At 41.1% G+C, this 20,978-nt stretch overlaps 1 protein-coding gene across 2 annotated transcripts in view; it reads left to right on the plus strand.

Moving 5' to 3' along the window:
* Positions 1-17: 17 nt before the first annotated feature.
* The window catches only part of dusp16 (dual specificity phosphatase 16), a 30,790-nt gene continuing 9,829 nt past the window's right edge, over positions 18-20,978 (plus strand). Inside the window, exons 1-3 of one of the 2 annotated variants that reach the window (XM_010898033.4) lie at positions 18-279; positions 13,120-14,112; positions 16,768-16,906. In XM_010898033.4, the coding sequence (XP_010896335.1) occupies positions 13,678-14,112; positions 16,768-16,906 (574 nt within the window). In that variant the 5' untranslated portion in view covers positions 18-279; positions 13,120-13,677. The remainder of the gene's footprint in view (positions 280-13,119; positions 14,113-16,767; positions 16,907-20,978) is intronic. The other variant, XM_010898034.4, reaches the window with a different exon arrangement.

Below are 20,978 nucleotides of genomic sequence, written 5' to 3' on the forward strand. Positions count from 1 at the left end.
AAACGAGATGGTTTTATAGATGGTTTTGTGCCTTTAAGACCGCCTGTTCATTATGAGAGGGGTTGGTTTCAAATGACGCCATACTTTTATTTTTATCTCAATGACCTCATCCTCTATGGTTGAAGTTTACTAACCAGCGAATCTTTTTCTTGAAATTTGTTTTACTCGTTTTATTTTGTTTACTTTTTATGGAATCAAGTTTACAACATCTTTAAACTTTAGAAAAAATTCGGATATGCTGGAACGCACTTTCTGACAGCGATTTCCCTAACGGTAAGGGTAAGTTCTAACATTTCTGAAATTACTGACTGAGAGTCTCGCTACAGGGCCTAAGTTACGGAGTTTCCCATGTGAGTTAGGCCGGGAGAGAAGTAACACAATGTACGAACTGGTGGCAATCGAAATACTGTCGAAATAAAAAATCGAGATTTGGACCAACATTCGATTGAATCGTCCTGACTCCACATTTGTTGTCAACGAGCTACAAAGTGTTGATGATTATTTAGAAGATCTGCAAGAACTGTGGAAGCCTAGAAGTAGAAGGGAAACTCAAAAAAATGACCGGTCCACCTGAAAAGTTCTTGTTGTTTTAGTCATTACACCAATCTATTGGTTTTCAAACGAAATATAAAAAAATAATGCTGGCCATCGGCCATAGACTCGTATTGTCAGGGATTTAATATTAAGTGAACCTGTCATTTTCAGTTATCCTTTTGGACCAGAGGTTCAAAGTGTCAATGTTATTGTAGTTGGCGGTTGTTGAGATGAACGTGAAAACGAGTTATTTACAACGTAACCGTGTCATTATAACTGTGTATTTCCCGAAGGGGACCAGCATGAAAATGAATGCAATCGCTATGTATCTCTTGGTGAGAGTGCCTGCTGAATTACTCCAGTGTAGCATAACAGTGCAGTACCAGTCACCTTCACACTATTTGATAACACTTTAGTTCCTCCTACAGGCTGGAGTTACCATGGATACTAGTCTGTATCTCAGCCATGGCTGGCACCTTGGTGGGGTGTGTGTGTGTTGAGGGCTTTCTGTTGTACCACACACAGAAAGCAGTTGTACAAGTGTGTTTGTTTGAATTCTTGATGGTAATCTGGGTCCATTAGGTCCATGCCCAAGGACAGAGTGACATCTCAGCTTGTTGGCTCTGCATTCTGAAACAGGTCCATTTTGGTTACTGGCCAAATGGTCTGAAAGCTAAGCCAGCCTTCATAGAAGTCAGTTATGATTTTACTGCTGTCTTATTGGCCACTAGCTTATATACATGGATCTGTGGTATTTTAGGTCCTTATGGCACAATATTACCACCTTATTATTAGAGTAATCATCACTATACTATCACCACACTATCAATGTGCTATTACAATACTATCAGCTCATCATCACTATACTATCACCACACTATCAATGTGCTATTACAGTACTATCAGCTCATCATCACTATACTATCACCACACTATCAATGTGCTATTACAATACTATCAGCTCATCATCACTATACTATCACCACACTATCAATGTGCTATTACAATACTATCAGCTCATCCTCACTATACTATCACCACACTATCAATGTGCTATTACAATACTATCAGCTCATCCTCACTATGCTATCACCACACTATCAATGTGCTATTACAATACTATCAGCTCATCATCACTATGCTATCACCACACTATCAATGTGCTATTACAATACTATCAGCTCATCATCACTATACTATCACCACACTATCAATGTGCTATTACAATACTATCAGCTCATCATCACTATACTATCACCACACTATCAATGTGCTATTACAATACTATCAGCTCATCATCACTGTGCTATCATCATACTGTCACTATACTATTGTTACACAATTACACCGATTTCCAAGCATGGTTTAGGTCCCTTTTTACTGTAATGAAAACAAGGGCACATGCGATTACTACATGTAATTTGTCTCAAACTCAGGTTCTCATTATAAATGATGCAACACCTGCACATTGAATATTAGCACCTATATAATATCACCTAATCATCTAATAATATCTCCATATTATCGCCATGCTATTACAGTACTATCGTAATATCATAACTATGCTATAAGAATATTATCGCCATATTATCACCATACTATAACCGTACTATCATAATAGTATTCTAATTGTATATTAATTATATTATGATAGTGCGGTTATAGTATGGTGATAATAGTATTCTAATACTACAGTAATGACACTATGATAGTACTGTAATAGTATGGTGATAGTATGGTGATAGTATTCTAATAGCATAGTAATGATATTATGATAGTACTGTAATAGTGTGGTGATAATATGGAGATAGTATTCTAATACTACAGTAATGACACTATGATAGTACTGTAATAGTATGGTAATAATATGGTGATAGTATTCTAATAGCATAGTAATGATATTATGATAGTACTGTAATAGTGTGGTGATAATATGGAGATAGTATTCTAATACTACAGTAATGGCACTATGATAGTACTGTAATAGTATGGTAATAATATGGTGATAGTATTCTAATAGCATAGTAATGATATTATGATAGTACTGTAATAGTATAGTAATAATATGGTGATAGTATTCTAGTAGCATAGTAATGATATTATGATAGTACTGTAATAGTATGGTGATACTATGGTGATAGTATTCTAATACTAAAGTAATGACAGTATGATAGTACTGTAATAGTATGGTGATAATATGGTGATAATATTCTAATTGTATAGTAATGATATCACCATATTATCAACATACATTTACCTTACCATCATAGTGTCATTACTATAATATTAGAATACTGTCACCATATTATCACCATGCAATCAGCAAATTATCACCATTCAATCACCAAATCATTACTATACTATTACAATACAGTCAGCAGTTATGGAATTACTGAGTCAAAGCCCAGATTGCAATCCTATCAGAACACTGTGGTGGAACTTGAAGCTGGCCGTACATCCAAGAAAACCCTCAAACATGACATAGTTCAAGCAGTAATATAAAGATTTGGGGTCACTTAGAAATGTCCTTGTTTTAAAAAAACTAAAATAAATTGTCCATTAAAATAACATCAAATTGAATAGGGCCTTTTTCTGGACCAGGGTGTGTTAGGGTGTATTCTGGACAACGTCGTGCTGGTCCAGAATAAGGCCCTAACACACCCTGGTAACTGAACGTCATGCTGGTCCAGAATAAGGCCCTAACAAACCCTGGTAACTGAACGCCATACTGGTCCAGAATAAGGCCCTAACACACCCTGGTAACTGAACGTCATGCTGGTCCAGAATAAGGCCCTAACACACCCTGGTAACTGAACGTCATGCTGGTCCAGAATAAGGCCCTTAACACACCCAGGTAACTGAACGTCATGCTGGTCCAGAATAAGACCCTAACACACCCTGGTAACTGAACGTCATGCTGGTCCAGAATAAGGCCCTTAACACACCCTGGTAACTGAACGTCATACTGGTCCAGAATAAGGCCCTTAACACACCCTGGTAACTGAACGTCATGCTGGTCCAGAATAAGGCCCTAACACACCCTGGTAACTGAACGTCATGCTGGTCCAGAATAAGGCCCTAACACACCCTGGTAACTGAACGTCATGCTGGTCCAGAATAAGGCCCTAACACTCTCTGCTTGCATCCTAAATACAGAATGTTTCTAGTTTCACATTTCAGTCACCTCAAAATGTCTGCTTCTTGAATGTGAAACTAATAAAGGAACACTTATAAACCAGAAAGAGGAGGTTACATCACCCTGCGCACACACACACACACACACACACACACACATAAACACTCAAACACACACTTGTTTTTGTCATTCCTGCTCCCAAGTGCAAGAATCCCCTTATTCACCCCTCTAGTTCATAATAAATTTGCTCAATGGAGAGAACTGGGGATCCATACTGTAGGGGATCTATGGCTTGACATTTTTTTTTGTGGGATCACAATTGATTTCCTTTAACCCTAACATCACCCTTACTTTAACCACTAAAACCCAATTAGACTATAACCCAACCCTACATCAAGCCTAAAATAATCCATTCACATAGAATGAAGCCCCGGTTCAGTCATGTAGGATGAAGCCCCGGTTCAATCATGTAGGATGAAGCCCCGGTTCAGTCATGTAGGATGAAGCCCAGATTCAATCATGTAGGATGAAGCCCCGATTCAATCATGTAGGATGAAGCCCCGATTCAATCATGTAGGATGAAGCCCCGATTCAATCATGTAGGATGAAGCCCCGGTTCAATCATGTAGGATGAAGCCCCGGTTCAGTCATGTAGGATGAAGCCCCGATTCAATCATGTAGGATGAAGCCCCGATTCAATCATGTAGGATGAAGCCCAGATTCAATCATGTAGGATGAAGCCCTGATTCAATCATGTAGGATGAAGCCCCGATTCAATCATGTAGGATGAAGCCCCGATTCAATCATGTAGGATGAAGCCCCGGTTCAATCATGTAGGATGAAGCCCCGGGTCCAGTCATGTAGGATGAAGCCCCGATTCAATCATGTAGGATGAAGCCCCGATTCAATCATGTAGGATGAAGCCCCGGGTCCAGTCATGTAGGATGAAGCCCCGGGTCCAGTCATGTAGGATGAAGCCCCGGGTCCAGTCATGTAGGGTGAAGCCCCGGGTCCGGTCATGTAGGATGAAGCACCGGGTCCAGTGATGTAGGATGAAGCCCCGGTACAGACATGTAGGATGAAGCCCTGGGTCCAGTCATGAAGGATGAAGCCCCGGTACAGACATGTAGGATGAAGCCCCGGTACAGACATATAGGATAAAGCCCCGGTACAGACATGTAGGATGAAGCCCTGGGTCCAGTGATGTAGGATGAAGCCCAGGTCCAGTCATGTAGAGTGAAGCTTTGGTCATGTCGATGCCGTGCGTCTGGTAACAGTTGTCGTCAGTGAGCCAGAAATGGGGTGTGACATAGCATTAAAAGAGCAGTTCCATATTTAAACCCCTAGACGGTTATGTGTTTCTTACTCTGGTGTGGCATGACTTGGTCCCAGGGTCACTGTTTAATGTAGTAGCAAGGATCAGGGAGACGAGACCTGCTGGGAGACTGGAGCCCACATCACTCCCCAAAGAACACCCCCACACATGTAAGGACATCTCGCTGTACCTTGTAGTGTACTTCATCTGTTTTATGTGAAATGGTAGTGAACTAGTGGCTATATTAAGTGTAGTCAGGTAGTAAGACAACTGATTACTGCTTATATTAGGTGTAATATGGAAGCAAACTGACTTAATATTAGATCTACTAGTTACTGGTTACATTAGGTGTAAACAGGTGATCAATGTGACATATCTGAGCCTGTGGCATTGAGTTGATTGACTGAATTACTTTTCACCCAGGTCTGGCTGGTGTGTTTTATAGAAACCAGTGGGGTCACGGTTCTTAAACCTTAATGGTAATTGTTGTTATGCTAGCCTTTCCTGTGTACGTTGTTATTGTCATGGATACCAGCGGTGTTTAGCCAACAAGAACCACATTATTGTTGCTGTCAAGCCGCTGTGCAGGAGGTGTTGGTGTGCTAGACCTTGACAGAAACTTATGGAATATGTAACATGTGGTACATTATCAGGAGGTCTGTCAGTCAAATATCAGATGTTTCTTATCCAGAGTAACTGACATTAGTTAGTGCCTTCCATACAATTCTCTGTTTTACTGCTTTGTGCATTTCTAGCTTGTCTAGACTCCTACAGATCAAACTGTTGTTGTAAAAAGATTTAAAGGGGAAAGAATTGGTCCAAAGCACGCAGACATACTGTAGACCTGTGATGCCACCACCCGGCTGCCGGGCTGAAGCCAGGAGGTTACGGGGTCAGTTTCACTGGATCTCTGAGTTGAGCCCAAGGCCACGACCACAACACCTCAATCCTCCTCAGTGGTGTGTTGTTCTGCAGTGTTGTGGACCTGTGGATACGTCCTCAGACAGGGTCATTATGACACAGTGCTTGTCCATGTATTTATAAAGGGCAGTCTTAGTGGAAGTATATTGAACCTTGCCAGGACATAAAGATATCAGCTGGATGGAGGCCATGTCCCAGTATGTATCTCTTCCAGTCTCAGGTTCCTCTTTTATCTCTCACCATCAGAAGCCATGAAGTCTAAATTGGTCTAAGTTGTGTATCATGTCAGATCTAAGTTAGTCTGTGTGATGATCAGTATCGTCTGGTCTTTTTCCATAGCGGAGGATTCCTTCCATTTTAGTCATGACTGCTAAACTTTTCTATACCAGAGAAAAAGGAGTGGATTCTGGGTAGTGGATTCTGGGTAGTGGATTCTGGTTAGTGGTTTCTGGGTAGTGGATTCTGGGTAGTGGATTCTGGTTAGTGGATTGTGGGTAGTGGATTCTGGTTAGTGGATTCTGGTTAGTGGATTGTGGGTAGTGGATTGTGGTTAGTGGATTTTGGGTTGTAGATTCTGGGTAGTGGATTCTGGGTAGTGGATTCAGGGTTGTAGATTCGGGGTTGTGGATTCAGGGAGTGGATTGAGTAGATTTGGGGTGTACAGTATATTTAGCCAGCAGTCAGAGTGTATTAATATAATTAATCAAGCATGAGATTTGACAAGATATTTAGATCAGACTAACAACACATGAGATAAGTCATGTTAAATGAACTGACCAGAGTTGAGATAAATATCCCAGTAAACAACTTACCACAAGTGAAATAAATAACCCAGTAAACAACTGACCAGAGGTGAGATAAATATCCCAGTAAACAACTTACCACAAGTGAAATAAATAACCCAGTAAACAACTGACCACAAGTGAAATAAATAACCCAGTAAACAACTGACCAGTGGTGAGATAAATAACCCAGTAAACAACTTACCACAAGTGAAATAAATAACCCAGTAAACAACTGACCACAAGTGAAATAAATAACCCAGTAAACAACTGACCACAAATGAAATAAATAACCCAGTAAACAACTTACCACAAGTGAAATAAATAACCCAGTAAACAACTGACCACAAGTGAAATAAATAACCCAGTAAACAACTGACCAGAGGTGAGATAAATAACCCAGTAGACCTCTGACCAGAGGTGAGATAAATAACCCAGTAGACCTCTGACCAGAGGTGAGATAAATAACCCAGTAGACCTCTGACCAGAGGTGAGATAAATAACCCAGTAGACCTCTGACCAGAGGTGAGATAAATGACCTAGTAAACAACTTACCACAAGTGAAATAAATAACCCAGTAAACAACTGACCAGAGGTGAGATAAATAACCCAGTAAACAATTTACCACAAGTGAAATAAATAACCCAGTAAACAACTGACCACAAGTGAAATAAATAACCCAGTAAACAACTGACCACAAGTGAAATAAATAACCCAGTAAACAACTGACCACAAGTGAAATAAATAACCCAGTAAACAACTGACCACAAGTGAAATAAATAACCCAGTAAACAACTGACCACAAGTGAAATAAATAACCCAGTAAACAACTTACCACAAGTGAGATAAATAACCGAGCAAACCTTCTTCTAATTTAATTATGGTAGCTGTTTGATATCTGGCGGCTCACATTATTGATTTTGGTGATGGAAGGCTGGGATATTGCCCTACTGGGCTAAGATAGAGACAGGAGACCTTTGATCTCAGACAGTGAAAAAGACACCATTAGACCTTTCACCTCAGAGTCAGACTGAGATAGAGGCAAAATAAAACATGTTACTCATGATGCCTTGTTAGGCCCGTGGTCTAGTATTGTATAGTGGAAGCATGGTTGCTAAAGAGATACGATATAGGGTATAGAGTGCTGGTCTAAAGTAGTGTACTATATAGGAAATAAAGTGGTCAAAAGTAGTGTACTATATAGGGAATAGGGTGCTGGTCTAAAGTAGTGTACTATATAGGAAATAGAGTGGTCAATAGTAGTTTACAATATATGGAATAGGGTGCTGTTCTAAGGGAGTGTACTATATAGGGAATAGGGTGGTGTCTTAAAGTAGTGTACTATATAGGAAATAGGGTGGTGTCTTAAAGTAGTGTACTATATAGGGAATAGGGTGGTGTCTTAAAGTAGTGTACTATATAGGGGATAGGGTGGTGTCTTAAAGTAGTGTACTATATAGGGGATAGGGTGGTGTCTTAAAGTAGTGTACTATATAGGGGATAGTGTGGTGTCTTAAAGTAGTGTACTATATAGGGAATAGGGTGGTGTCTTAAAGTAGTGTACTATATAGGGGATAGGTTGCTGGTCTAAAGTAGTGTACTATATAGGGATTAGAGTGCTGGTCTAATGTAGTGTACTATATAGGGATTAGAGTGCTGGTCTAATGTAGTGTACTATATAGGGACTAGAACTATGGATTCTGTAGAGTTCAACTCACTGGGTAAATAATAAAAGCAGTTTTTGACAATTGATAAAAAGATAAAAATATAACTGGGCTGGGACCCATTCAAACCAGCCAGTACGTTAACGCCATGCACTCAGACAAGGTGTGTCTGTGGAAGTGTCCTGGTGAAAGATGGCTCTACATCCAGACCCAGCCTCTATCTGGTGTCTTGGGGCCTCAGGCCTTTTTCACCAGCGGCCACCCTGACGCAGCTCGGCGTGCCAGACGATGGCAGTCTAAGACTGATCTCCCTTGAGTGAAAAGGAGGAAGCCTCCAGTCCTCCCCATCTCATTAACCTATCTCCTTTTCTCTCCCTCTCACTCACTCTTGTCATAAATATTCTGCAGTACTCCCCTTAACTTACTCGTTAAGTAATATAATCACCATCTGAATAAATTCCTGTCACATTCCCATTCTCCATCACTATAGAAACCAGTAGGTCTGTTCCCATTCTCCATCACTATAGAAACCAGTAGGTCTGTTCCCATTCTCCATCACTATAGAAACCAGTAGGTCTGTTCCCATTCTCCATCACTATAGAAACCAGTAGGTCTGTTCCCATTCTCCATCACTGTAGAAACCAGTAGGTCTGTTCCCATTCTCCATCACTATAGAAACCAGTAGGTCTGTTCCCATTCTCCATCACTATAGAAACCAGTAGGTCTGTTCCCATTCTCCATCACTGTAGAAACCAGTAGGTCTGTTCCCATTCTCCATCACTGTAGAAACCAGTAGGTCTATTCCCATTCTCCATCACTGTAGAAACCAGTAGGTCTGTTCCCATTCTCAATCACTGTAGAAACCAGTAGGTCTGTTCCCATTCTCCATCACTGTAGAAACCAGTAGGTCTGTTCCCATTCTCAATCACTGTAGAAACCAGTAAGTCTATTCCCATTCTCCATCACTGTAGAAACCAGTAGGTCTGTTCCCATTCTCCATCACTGTAGAAACCAGTAGGTCTGTTCCCATTCTCCATCACTGTAGAAACCAGTAGGTCTGTTCCCATTCTCAATCACTGTAGAAACCAGTAGGTCTGTTCCCATTCTCCATCACTGTAGAAACCAGTAGGTCTGTTCCCATTCTCCATCACTGTAGAAACTAGTAGGTCTGTTCCCATTCTCCATCACTGTAGAAACCAGTAGGTCTGTTCCCATTCTCAATCACTGTAGAAACTAGTAGGTCTGTTCCCATTCTCCATCACTGTAGAAACCAGTAGGTCTGTTCCCATTCTCCATCACTGTAGAAACCAGTAAGTCTATTCCCATTCTCCATCACTGTAGAAACTAGTAGGTCTGTTCCCATTCTCCATCACTGTAGAAACCAGTAGGTCTGTTCCCATTCTCCATCACTGTAGAAACCAGTAGGTCTGTTCCCATTCTCAATCACTGTAGAAACCAGTAGGTCTGTTCCCATTTTCCATCACTGTAGAAACCAGTAGGTCTGTTCCCATTCTCCATCACTGTAGAAACCAGTAGGTCTGTTCCCATTCTCCATCACTGTAGAAACCAGTAGGTCTGTTCCCATTCTCCATCACTGTAGAAACCAGTAGGTCTGTTCCCATTCTCAATCACTGTAGAAACTAGTAGGTCTGTTCCCATTCTCCATCACTGTAGAAACCAGTAGGTCTGTTCCCATTCTCAATCACTGTAGAAACTAGTAGGTCTGTTCCCATTCTCCATCACTGTAGAAACCAGTAGGTCTGTTCCCATTCTCCATCACTGTAGAAACCAGTAAGTCTATTCCCATTCTCCATCACTGTAGAAACTAGTAGGTCTGTTCCCATTCTCCATCACTGTAGAAACCAGTAGGTCTGTTCCCATTCTCCATCACTGTAGAAACCAGTAGGTCTGTTCCCATTCTCAATCACTGTAGAAACCAGTAGGTCTGTTCCCATTTTCCATCACTGTAGAAACCAGTAGGTCTGTTCCCATTCTCCATCACTGTAGAAACCAGTAGGTCTGTTCCCATTCTCAATCACTGTAGAAACTAGTAGGTCTGTTCCCATTCTCCATCACTGTAGAAACTAGTAGGTCTGTTCCCGTTCTCCATCCGTGTAGAAATTATATTATTATTTGATCAGTGGCATTCTGGGATATTTTACATTGAAGCTGTAGAGCTTTGTAAGAAATGTGACTTCTGTAGTAATCATTTCATCAATCTATTACTGGGGAAATTATTCAAAAGCTCTGGAGCATGATTTCTGAATTAGTCTGTAGGGTTATTAGAATGACTACAGGATATCTGGTGCTCTGAGGTCAGTCTGTAGGGTTATAAGAAAGACTACAGGATGTCTGGAGCTCTGAGGTTATGAACATTCTGAGTCTGAGGTAAGGTGAGCTGTCTGGTGACTTTTAAGAGACATTTTTTTTTAGTATATTTGGCATGTGGCATTGATATGCTGCCAAACAATCAGTTTTATTGTCTGTTCTGGGTGGTCTTGTCAAGGAGTAACATGTTTAGGGGAATTTCTGCCCAGAGTTGTCGGATGACTGAAGCCCTAAACCTCAGAGGTGGTTTGATGTGTAAAACTGTGTTCAGCCATGTCTGGAACGGCACAGTTCCATCAACCCGTCCAAATGATGATTGTCTGTTCATTTCTGGAAGGAGTCAGAACACTGAGTAAACCCCGGTTAATCTAAATTATAACCAATAACAAAACAAAAATGTCTGGTTATACAATGGCTTGTCTAGCATTGTAGAAAGACTGGACCCCCATACAGTATATGCATAGACACTCATACCCAGAAAACACACACATAGACACAGACCCACATAGACACAGACCCACATAGACACAGACCCACATAGACACAGACCCACATAAACACAGACACACATAAACACATAGACACACATAGACACAGACCCACATAGACACAGACCCACATAAACACAGACACACATAAACACACAGACCCACATAAACACAGACCCACATAAACACAGACCCACATAGACACAGACCCACATAAACACAGACCCACATAAACACAGACACACATGGACACAGACACACACACACAGACCCACATAAACACAGACCCACATAAACACAGACACACATGGACACAGACCCACATAAACACAGACCCACATAAACACAGACCCACATAGACACAGACCCACATAGACACAGACCCACATAAACACAGACACGCACATAGACACAGACACACACACACACAGACCCACATAAACACAGACACACATAGACACAGACCCACATAGACACAGACCCACATAAACACAGACCGACATAAACTCAGACACACACAGACACAGACCCACATAGACACAGACCCACATAGACACAGACCCACATAGACACAGACCCACATAAACACAGACACGCACATAGACACAGACACGCACATAGACACAGACCCACATAGACACAGACCCACATAGACACAGACCCACATAGACACAGACCCACATAAACACAGACACGCACATAGACACAGACACACACACAGACACAGACACACACACAGACACACATAAACACATATACACACATAGACACAGGCACACACATAGACACACATAGACACAAATACACAAACACAGACACAGACACACACACAGACATACACAAAGACACAGACACACATATACAGCTCCGGAAACAATTAAGAGACCACTGCAGCTTTTTCTTTCCTTTCCAAAAAAAGTAGAAAAGGAATGTTTTGAGTGAGGAACAGAAGGGTTAAAATTAAGAGACCACTGCAAATTGGACGCTCCTGTTCCTCACTCAAAATGTTTTTGGAAAGGAAAGAAAAAGGTGCCGTGGTCTCTTAATTGTTTCTGGAGCTTTATATATAGAGACACATGCCATCATTAAGCCATGGCAGAGACGATGTTAGTGGCTCATCCCTGATCAAGATGATGCATTGGTTTGGTCCTCATCCTGTTTTCCAGCATAAATGAATGCAAATAATTACATGTTATCTATGTATGCAATTTCATCTTATTTAATTTCTATGATGGTTCTGCCACTGTATATAAATGTTTAACTATTTTCTTTTAAGGATGACCAGGGATATAAGTAAAACACAAAATTTGCTAAAATGGTAGCATTCATGAATTCTGTTTAATAAATTCTAACTACTGTTGTGGAGCTGAGAGAGCAAACAGCGTCTCAGCTTTTAATAGAGAACTTTTGAGAGGGTTGTTCGCTCTGGATGGCCCAGATTTTCTCAAATCATTTGTCAGCCCATCCACACAACACAACTTTTAGACTGTTTTTTATGATGGAGATGAGCCAGTTCTCTAACTGACCATTCTGAAACCAGGCCAGTTCTCTGACTAACTGACCATTCTGAAACCAGGCCAGTTCTCTGACTAACTGACCATTCTGAAACCAGGCCAGTTCTCTGACTAACTGACCATTCTGAAACCAGGCCAGTTCTCTGACTAACTGACCATTCTGAAACCAGGCCAGTTCTCTGACTAACTGACCATTCTGAAACCAGGCCAGTTCTCTGACTAACTGACCATTCTGAAACCAGGCCAGTTCTCTGACTAACTGACCATTCTGAAACCAGACCAGTTCTCTGACTAACTGACCATTCTGAAACCAGGCCAGTTCTCTGACTAACTGACCATTCTGAAACCAGACCAGGTCTCTGATAAACTGAAACCAGTTACTGCAGCTGTTGCTTCCAGCCAGTGGATGTTCTAATCGTCTTCTCTCCTCTCCCTAGGTTAATCAGTTCTACTGTATGGAACGGAGGAGTGAGGTTCATGATGATGTAATTGTCGGCCAGACCAGGAGAAAAGCCTTCTTTTGTTCTGCTCCTGGAATGGTGTGAAACAGACTGCACTTCCCCCCTCAACACACACACACACACACAAGCACTCTCGTGCACACTCACATGCGCGCCCACATAAATACATGCACACGCATGAACAGAGGCACTAGAAAGATAGTGGGGGTTTAGGGTTTTAGCATTTCGGGGCCAGAGGCCTCCTTTTTTCTTCTTTTCTCTCTCTATTGCTCTCTCCCTCTCTCTCTCTCTCTCTCTCTCCCTCTCTCTCCCTCTCTCCCTCTCCCTGTTTCTCCCTCTCTCCCTCTCTCCCTCTCTGTTTCTGGGCTATGCTGCCAAGCTCCATAAGGATGACATCATACTCTGCCGACACAATGGTTCCGTTCATCTCCTGAGGGCTGTCGCACTGCTGGGCTGCCACCACCCGCCCGCTTGGAGAGGAGGAAGAGGAGGAAGAGGAGGGGGGGCTGTTGGACAGATAACAAAGTTGTCGTCATGTCAGAGTGTCCTGTAGGCACAGGAATAGGAGCTGGTACTAGACTTGGGTCTGGTACTAGACTTGGGTCTGGTAATGTAGTTGAAACTGTAATTGGTTCTGGTACTAGATTTGGAACTAGTACTGGAGGGACATTTGCTGAGACTGGACCTGAGGTGGGGATTAGGGCTCATAAAGGTTTTGGGCCTGTATCAGGGTCTGTATGTGGGACTCGACTCCATTCAGTGCGTCCCATTGGGGCGGAGGGGCTGGTGGCATTGTTGGAGGGGGGTCTGGACAGTGTGTTGTTGATTGATAGCCGGCCCTTCGTGGAATACAACTCCTCCCACATCCTGGAGGCGGTGAATGTCAACTGTTCCAAACTGATGAAGAGGCGACTGCAGCAGGATAAAGTCCAGATCAACGAACTGCTGCAGCACTCGGCCAAGAAAAAGGTATAGCTGCAACCCTGACCCCTAACCTCCAACCCTGACCCCTAACCCTGACCCCATTCTTAACCTTTCTAAGCACTAAGCCAAAAAGGTGAGTCTTGCATAGGCTGGTGCTGTATCGCATGTGAGATGTCTGTCTGCTCCAATTGACCACAGAGGCAAAGATACATAGGATTTAAAGATACCCTTATATAGTAACATTGTCAGATATAGTAACGCTCTGATTGTCAGATATAGCAAGCAAGTTTATTCAATGAGCTTTACATAGAAAAAGAAAATAGAAATATAATAAAAACGAAATAAAAACATAACTGGTAGATTCCGTAGTAGATGCCATGAGGAAGCTATAAAAGCTGCAAGGCTAACAGTGTGGTTAAGTTTAAGTGCTCAGTCATAGGCGCATGAAAAAATAAGTGTTTTTAACCTGGATTTTAAAAAAATTATGTTTGGGGCACGTCTAAGATCTTCTGGTAGTTTATTCCAGTTGTGTGCAGCATAACTGCTAAATGTAGCTTCGCCATCTTTAATTTCGTTATATACAATTCAGTCCGGAAATATTTGGACACTGACACAGGTTTTGTTGTTTTGGTTGTTTGCCGAAATATATTCAAGTTTCAGTTAAATAATTAATATGGGCTTAAAGTGCAGGAAAGGTTTAGGAAAGGGAAAGGTTTAGGAATTACAGCTCTTTAATTTGCAGCCCCCTCTTTTTCATGCGACCCAAATTAATTGGACAGTTGACTCAAAAGCTGTTACATGGACAGGTGTGGGCTATTCCTTTTTATTTCTTTATCAGTTAAGCAGGTGAAAGGTCTGGAATGGATTCCAGGTGTGCCATTCACATTTGGAAGCTGTTGCTGCAAAATCTCAACATGTGGTCAAAGGAGCTCTCAGTGCAAGTAAAACAGGCCATCCTTAGGCTGCGGGGAAAAAAGTCCATCAAAGCAGGAACATTAGGAGTGGCCAAATCAACAGTTTGGTACATTCTGAGAAAAAAAGAACGCACTGCTGAGCTCTGCAACACAAAAAGGCCTGGTCGTCCACGGAAGACAACAGTGGTGGATGATCATAGGATCCTTTCCATGGTAAAGAAAAACCCCTTCACCACATCCTGCCAAGTGAAGAACACTCTCCAGGAGGTAGGCAATTTCATTATCCAAGTCTACCATGAATAGAAGACTTCACAAGAGCAAATACAGAGGGTTCACCACTAGGTGCAAACCATTCATAAGCCTTAAGAATAGAAAGACCAGATTAGACTTTGCCAAAAACATCTAATAAAGCCAGCCCAGTTCTGGAACAGCATTCTTTCGACTGATGAAACTAAGATCAACCTGTACCAGAATAATGGGGGGGGGGTATGGAGAAGTCTTGGAACGGCTTATGATCCAAAGCACACCACATCATCTGTAAAACACGGTGGAGGCAGTGTGATGGTATGGCCATGCATGGTTTCCAATGGCACTGGGTCACTAGCGTTTATTGATGATGTGACAGAAAACAGAAGCTGCAGGATGAATTCTGAAGTGTATAGGGATATATTGTCTGCTCAGATTCAGCCAAATTCAGTGAAATTGTTTAGACGGTGCACTTTACAGATGGACAGTGACCCCAAACATAATATGAAAGCCACCCAGGATTTTTTTCAGGCCAAGAAGTGGAATATTCTGCAATGGTCGAGTCACCTGATCTCAACCCAATCGAGCATGCATTTCACTTGCTGATGAAAAAACTTAAGGCAAAACTTAAGACAAAAAACCAAAGACAGCTGCAGTAAAGGCCTGGCAAAGCATCACAAAGGAGGAAACCCAACGTTTGGTGATTGATGTCCATGTGTTTGGTGATGTCCATGCGTTCCAGACTTCAAGCAGTCAATGCCTGCAAAGGATTCTCGACAAAGTATTAAAAATAAAAAATGTATTTGCTTGTGATAATTTGTCCAATTACATTTGAGCCCCTGAAATAAGGGGACTGTGTATGAAAATGGTTACAATTCCTAAACGTTTCATGGGATATTTTTTTTCAACCCCTTGAATTAAAGCGGAAATTCAGGTATTCTTCATTACCTTCATTGTCTTCTTTTGAATCATCGTTTTATCTTTGTAACCATACAGCCTACGCATGTGTATGCATCGTCTGTGGAAACCTGATATCAACCGGCTATTTACGTCAGACGTGTGTGTGTGATTAGGGTACTTCAATAATTGGCAAAGGGATAATGTAGAGAAGGTGACTGTTGTTTATCTACTAACATTACTCAGGAGATATCGGTAATGTATGCACCACATGGAAGTTATTCCGCTATTAGAATGTTTTGGTGGAAACACAACTGTCAGTGTAATTAATGCTTAGCTTAAAAACATTAAATAAGGGTAATTGACTATGCTACAAGCAAGGAGCTAACAGGTGGATTTGTGAACACAGAGGGCCAGAGGGGAGGTGCGGTTGGCCTTCTCCAGAGGATGGAAATCTGAAAGTGCTCTTATTCTTAGTTGGTTTAACATATTTGTGTTGAAACCGACAGAAATAAAAGGTGACGGTCTGTACATTTGCATTATATTCATTTTACCCACTGACTGTCTGACGGACTGCCTGACTGTAACTACCCGACTGTCTGTCTGACTGTGTGACTAAATGTCTGACTATCTGTGTTTGTAGTTGGAGCTGACGGAAGGTCAGGAAGTCGTGGTGTATGACCAGAGTTCATCAGACCCCATGACCCTCCCCTCAGAAGCCTTTCTCACCGTCCTATTGGCCAAGCTGGAGAGGAGCTTCCCCTCTGTTCACCTGCTTTCAGGTTAGACCCACTCAGCCTCTTAGACACACCCACTCAGCCTCTTAGACACACCCACTCTGCCAATAAGCCACACGCTCTCAGTCTCTTATTTTTGTTGTTCACCAGTTATTGGCAAATGCGTTTGTTTAGCCATTGTACTTGTTCATGCTTACACAACATTCACTAATTTACTGCTCATAAGCTCACCTTAACATTACCTTGGCCAGGGGTTTTCCAACAGGTTAACATTACCTTGGCCAGGGGTTTTCCAACAGGTTAACATTACCTTGGCTTGGGGTTTTCCAACAGGTTAACATTACCTTGGCCAGGGGTTTTCAAACATGTTAACATTACCTTAGCCAGGGGTTTTCCAACAGGTTAACATTACCTTGGCCAGGGGTTTTCCAACATGTTAACATTACCTTGGCCAGGGGTTTTCCAACATGTTAGCATTACCTTGGCCAGGGGTTTTCCAACAGGTTAACATTACCTTGGCCAGGGGTTTTCCAACAGGTTAACATTACCTTGGTCAGGGGTTTTCAAACTTGAATCTATAAATATATATTTGAAGGTTCTTTACTGAGCAAAAGTTCTCCATGGAACAATGATTAAATAACCTTTCTTTTTTTATTTGAAGGAATAAGAGGTGACATTAAAAATGACCATAATTTAACTTAAACGGTTCCTCTTTTTCTGATTACAGTTAGATTGTCAAATAGCTCAATGAGGTAGTATAGTTTCTGTTATGGTTCCTGATTCTCTGTTTATGTCATCAGAATGAAACTTCCCCTGGGGTCCCCTGTGTGTGTGTGTGTGTGTGTGTGTGTGTGTGTGTGTTTGATCCCCTTTACTAAAATGAAACTTCACTCAGACCAATCACCTATTGATATGACCTCTATTCTGACCGGGTCCTGTACTCTGATATTAACCTGACATTACGTCAAAACACCTTATCAGAAATCATGAGAGTAGACATCCGAAAGTTCCCTGAATTACAAACCTGGACCCAGCAGTTGGTGGTTACAATGAGGAAGTGACCGTGTTTACCTGAGACAAACCCCCATTGTGTATACAGTGCATCCCCCGTATCCGCGAGGCATCAGTTCTGCGAACCCTCGCTGATGTGGAAAATCGCGGATAAGTGACACAAATCTCGGATAAGTATTAATTCAACACAATCGCATCTAGGAAAACAATGTATCGTGCGCATGACCGTTTATTTGCATTATCCTTATGTAATGGACAGTTTAGTTTATATTTTCTTTATATTTGCAAATCATGCAATTAACCGGATTATTTAGCGCGTTTTTAGAATTTCTGAGTTCTTGAAAAATGTCCGCGGATACTTGAGTTCGCGAATGTGGAACCGCGGATAGCTGAGGGTTTACTGTAATCGTTAATAATAAGAATAATATACAGTATATATACTAATGTATACATTTCTAATATTACTCATTATCAGGGACGCCGACAGGAATGACAGGGCCTGGGACAGAATTTAAAAATGTATTAATAGTAATTAAATGACTGTCCAAAAAACAAGTCATAAAATTTGTATTGTTCAATGCTTTAAATCATACCTAGGCCACATTCAAATCCCTTTGTTTTTAACACAGGTAATTCATTATGTCACATCTTTTCAATTCATAACCTACTCAGTCCCGATCAGCCATTACTGAACTGCTACACATATTTAGACGTTCTCTTTTAGACAGAGATGGGGACAAGTCACACATGGTCAAGTCCAAGCAAGTCTCAAGTCTTAACCATCAAGTCTCGAGTCAAGTCTCAAGTCACAGTTCAGATAAATCAAGCAAGTCAAGTCAAGGGTTCACCCTAAGCAAGTCAAGTCGAGTCCTTATAAGTATCAAGTCAAGTCACAGTACTAAAGAGATGAACACACACACACTGTCCTCTGTTTCTGACGTGCGCTCGGTGCGAAGCTCGATTTCAAAATCAAATATTTTTCTCCTCCGCGGTAAATATTTTTTTGGGGACGAAGCGGAGGGATGTTGAATCAGCCTGAAGGGGTTGTATTCGCTCTAACAACCGCCTCGCTATACCTTATCCCGCTTATTACATGGCTACCTACCAAATACATCTATAATTTGACACAAAATATTGATTTCAAAAGGAATTTATTGATTTAAAAACGATTGTATTGCTTCCTCTAAAGAAAATAGTCCGTTCCGTCTCTGGTTAGAATCCTGCTGCGTCCATAGCAACGCGCTGTTTTTCATGGTAACGGTCTGTTATCAAGAAATAACACGCATTCTGCACTGGAATTCAGCCAATCCATGTAATAAGGGCTAATAATAACAACCTTATAAACTAATTATTGTGACTGAATAACTGCCTAATATGTAATTACGCTGTAATTATTCTTTAAAAAAAAAACTCTTCGAAATGTTTAGGTGCTAGTAATCACATCGGCGCCTCCATGTTAGCCTTTCATGCAGTAAAGTTAACTGTTATGGAGTAAGCACAATGCTTTTTAGTTTCCACACGCAGTCCACAAACACTTGAAAATGCCCACATTTAATACAGACATTATAGCCTACGTGTAATAATATACATGCCCGCTCATTTTAAGATGCCCATCAACATTAAAATTCAGGCTATGCCACTGTTATAGTCAAATTCCCTTACATCTATTTACCAGACGTATTCAGTAATGATAATGGTCACATTTCTACCAAGAAAAAAATATATATATATATAATATGCAACCAAGGCCAAATTATGACAAACAAAAGATTAATTAATTACATTAATCGTTATAGATCTTAGTGAAACTGAATATAAAGAGATTACTTTCTTACCTTTCCTTGTGGTTCTTAAAATAACGAATGAAATTTGACGTTGTTGCATATTTTGCATCTGGCAAATCTTTTTTATTCACACGGTCCAGTTCAAAGTCCTTGTATCCAAACGATACTATTTGTGGAGCTCGACTAACGTTACTGTCTGCCATGTTTGGCGCGGTTTGAATTGTGCAGCGTTAAAGGCACATACGCTGATTAGTGGTGCTGATGTCACAACATATAAAATAATTTTATTGCTGTTTTATTATAAGTTCAAGTCATTGTCGAGTCTTCCACGTCAAGTCAAGTCTCAAGTAACTTATTCTCAAGTCAAAGTCAAGTCAAGTCATTTTCCTACTTTAATCAAGCAAGTCACAAGTCCTGAAAATTGTGACTCCAGTCAGACTCGAGTCAAGTCATGTGACTCGAGTCCCCCACCTCTGCTTTTAGATGTCTTTCCATTTCTGTGCTCCTAGTTTTGGTTTCATGGTGGCAATGTTTTAGCCAGATCGCTTAAATGTGAAAAAAAATTAAGCTCCACTTTGTAGGATTTATTCAGTAAAAAAAACGATTACAGCATTTTGCAATTACTCATCTGCCAGAAAGCGATTCTGCACCAATGCCCGATAGAGAATCACGCTCCGAATAAAAAATGAACATTTGAATTACCTGTTCCTAAAAAAGCACTAACTCAGAGTTCGACTACGTTATTCTTAGCCTTGCTAATGTTAGCTGATTCTGGTAGCTAGCTACAGAGAATGGGTCAAAGCCTTCTTTCGCTTTGGTATTTTTGTAGTGTATGCTTTAGTAGACAAGGGAGGAACTGACGGTTTGTCGTCCTGGTCTCTAGCTGACATTATAGTTTCTTACATAAATCAAACTTCGTTATACTATATATCATATAACCCAGGTAAAACAAGCCAAGGAGGAAAGCCTGCTTCGCAGAAGGCGATTGGCTGGAACGGGATTGGCTGGGAAGTAGCGGCATGCTCCAAAAATGATAAAATGACATTCCACAGGCACTTCTTTTTTACTGAATAAATCCTATCTAGTGCAGCTTTAACAAAGTTTAGGGTATCACCCTGATTGGCTGTTGGTGTTAGGGTATCACTCTGATTGGCTGTAGGTGTTAGGGTATCATTGAGTGGCTGTTGGTAGAACAAACAATTTTTACAGAAAAGGGTTTAATCATAAGGCTGTATAAAAAAAACAGCAAAGATAAAAAAAACACGAATCCCTTCATCAATGCAACTCTTCTGTTTAAAAACAGTTAACCTTCTCGACAGTCC

This window comes from Esox lucius, chromosome 14 (genome assembly GCF_011004845.1).
Source record: "Esox lucius isolate fEsoLuc1 chromosome 14, fEsoLuc1.pri, whole genome shotgun sequence".
Lineage (NCBI taxonomy): Eukaryota > Metazoa > Chordata > Actinopteri > Esociformes > Esocidae > Esox > Esox lucius.